General features: G+C 41.0%; 1 protein-coding gene across 1 annotated transcript; it reads left to right on the top strand.

Annotated features, from left to right (window-relative positions):
* Nucleotides 1-1,602: 1,602 nt before the first annotated feature.
* LOC101440927 (olfactory receptor 5A1) lies at nucleotides 1,603-2,550 on the top strand. The gene has a single exon (XM_004467016.2). The coding sequence runs from the start codon at nucleotides 1,603-1,605 to the stop codon at nucleotides 2,548-2,550; it is 948 nt and encodes a 315-aa protein (XP_004467073.2).
* The last annotated feature ends 209 nt before the right edge of the window (nucleotides 2,551-2,759 follow it).

Here is a 2,759-nt window from a genome sequence, read left to right as displayed (position 1 = left end):
TTGAGACTTAATGTTGATGTGGGCAGGGGTAATGGGAATTGGATTGTACAGGATAAAGTCCCTAACCCTGAAAGGTACTTTACACACTGCAAACTCAAAGAATTTGACTGAGAATTCTGTGTAACTTGAGTTTTTAATAATGATAACAATAAATAACAAAAAACAGACACTTAAAGAAAGAACACTTACTATTGGCCAGATACATTCTAAAGGAGATGGATGAATGGATGAATGGATAGATGATAGAGATGATAGATAAAACAGATTATAGATAGATAGAGATAAATAATTATGATAAAAATATACATGACAGATTAGAGAGATGTGATATCCTAACAAAAGAAGTGCTGGGGAAATGAATGTGACTCAAACAGTTGGGTTCCCATCTACCACATGGGAGGTCCTGGGTTCCATTCTCGGTGCCTCCTAAAGAAGACAAGCAAGACAGCAAGCTGACGTGACAGATTGGTGTGTTGAGCTGACTCCACAAGGTGACATAACAAGGAGACACAATGAGAGACACAACAAGCAGGGAGCAGAGGTGGCTGAAGCAATTGGGCATCTGCCTACCACATGGGAGGTCCCGGGTTTGGTTCCTGGTATCTCCAAAAGCAAAAAAAAGGACTAGCAGACACAGAGAACACAAAACAAACAGACATAGAGAGCAAAGCAACAAGCACAAACAAAGCGGGGAGGTGAGAAATAAATACATAAAATAAAATGAAGTGCTATTGTAATCTATAAATTTACTGGTAAGGAAATTGAGACACAGATTTCAAATGATTTGCTCAAAATCACATATCTAGTAAGATGTGAGGCTGGAATTTGAAATTAGGCAGTCTAGATCCTGTGCCCACATTTTTAAAAACTGAATTAATTAGTGAGTTCAAACTACAGAAAACTTGAAGTTGGAACTACTTTGGTATATTTAGAGCTAATATTTGACAAATAAGGGCATTTCTATAGACATCTGGCTAATCCCATGGATGAAAAACATTCTATCTGATTGAACATTTCATTACTACATGGATGAACCAAGCAATAGGCCAACCAGAAACACTGGTTTCTCTGTGATATGGTTTTTAAGCTTGAGTAAAGTAGGTGAACAATTATTACAGAGTATTATCTGACTCATCTAGGACACACAGAGCTGTATTCATAATAATTTTCACTGGAAATTTATTATATATCTGATACTTTACACACACTACCTTGTCTAATTCTTAAAACAATCCTGTGAAGCCAGTACAGTCACCCCATTTTAAATAAAAGGAAAACCCTAGAAAAGTCTAGTGACACACCCAGTAAATGGTAGACATAGGAGTTGATCCATAGAAGTATGAATCCAAAATTTAAGTTTGTATCAATTGTATCAATTGTACAATATTGCCTAAATATTTAAGACAATGACCAAAAAAAAATGCTTTCTTCGAAAGAGACTGAGAACTAGTGAAAGAGACAGAATCTTTGCATAAAATTTTAACCCTGTGATACCCTCTGCTGCTCCCCTCCATGCATGTTGTAATTATTACCCACCATCTATAATGTGGATTATCATTATTATCCTAGGTCTGCATCTTGCACTTGTGGACCTTGGGAAACATGTCCATAGCCAAGTCCTGTAACAGCTCATCAGTAACCATGTTCATCCTCCTGGGCTTTGCAGACCATCCAGAACTACAGGTCTTCCTCTTTGTGACCTTCCTTGGCATCTATCTCATGACCCTGGCCTGGAATATGGCCCTTATTTTTCTGATTAAAAGTGACACTCATCTGCACACACCCATGTACTTCTTCCTCAGCAACTTGTCTTTCATTGACATCTGCTACTCTTCCACAGTGGCTCCCAAGATGCTCACTGACTTCTTCAAGGACCAGAAGACTATATCATTCATGGGTTGTGCTGCTCAGTTTTTTTTCTTTGTTGGCATGGGTCTAACTGAGTGCTTCCTCCTGACTGCTATGGCATATGACCGATACGCAGCCATCTCCAGCCCCCTGCTCTACACTACTATCATGTCTCAGGGCCTCTGTACCCATATGGTGGTTGGGGCATATGTTGGTGGCTTCCTGAGCTCCCTGATCCAGGTCAGCTCCATATTTCAGCTCCATTTCTGTGGACCCAACATCATCAACCACTTCTTCTGTGATCTCCCACCAGTCCTGGCACTTTCTTGCTCTGACACCTTCCTAACCCAAGTGGTGAATTTCCTCGTGGTGGTCACTGTTGGGGGAACATCATTCCTAATCCTCCTTATTTCCTACAGTTACATAGTGGCTGCTGTCTTGAAGATCCATTCAGTGGCAGGCCGATGGAAGGCCTTCAGTACTTGTGCCTCACACCTAATGGTGGTCACTCTGCTGTTTGGGACAGCCCTTTTCATGTACCTGCGACCCAGCTCTAGCTACTCACTTGGCAGGGACAAGATGGTGTCTGTGTTCTATTCTCTGATGATCCCCATGCTGAACCCTCTCATATACAGTTTGAGGAACAAAGAAATCAAAGATGCCATGAGGAAGGCATTGGAGAAGAAGAGAGTGTTTTCCTAGATCATAAGTGAAAACATATCTCTCCAAATTGCTAGAGACTAAATAATCCATGGCATCCACCCACACCTCTGCCTTAAGCAAGTGGGCATTTTGTGTTCATATTTGAAAACAGAGACTCCCCCAGCCAGATTCCTCTCATCACCCTTCATTGTTACCTGTCTACTGCTTCCACCATGGATAACCAAAAAGGGGAAGAGATTTCTCACCAC

The sequence above is a fragment of the Dasypus novemcinctus genome, chromosome 10 (assembly GCF_030445035.2).
Source record: "Dasypus novemcinctus isolate mDasNov1 chromosome 10, mDasNov1.1.hap2, whole genome shotgun sequence".
In the NCBI taxonomy this organism is placed as follows: domain Eukaryota; kingdom Metazoa; phylum Chordata; class Mammalia; order Cingulata; family Dasypodidae; genus Dasypus; species Dasypus novemcinctus.
This window is presented reverse-complemented; position numbering and strand designations above follow the sequence as displayed.

Bases quoted from the DNA above. Each gene is read 5' to 3' on its own strand.
- LOC101440927 (XM_004467016.2), top strand. From the start codon at position 1,603: ATGTCCATAGCCAAGTCCTGTAACAGCTCATCAGTAACCATGTTCATC.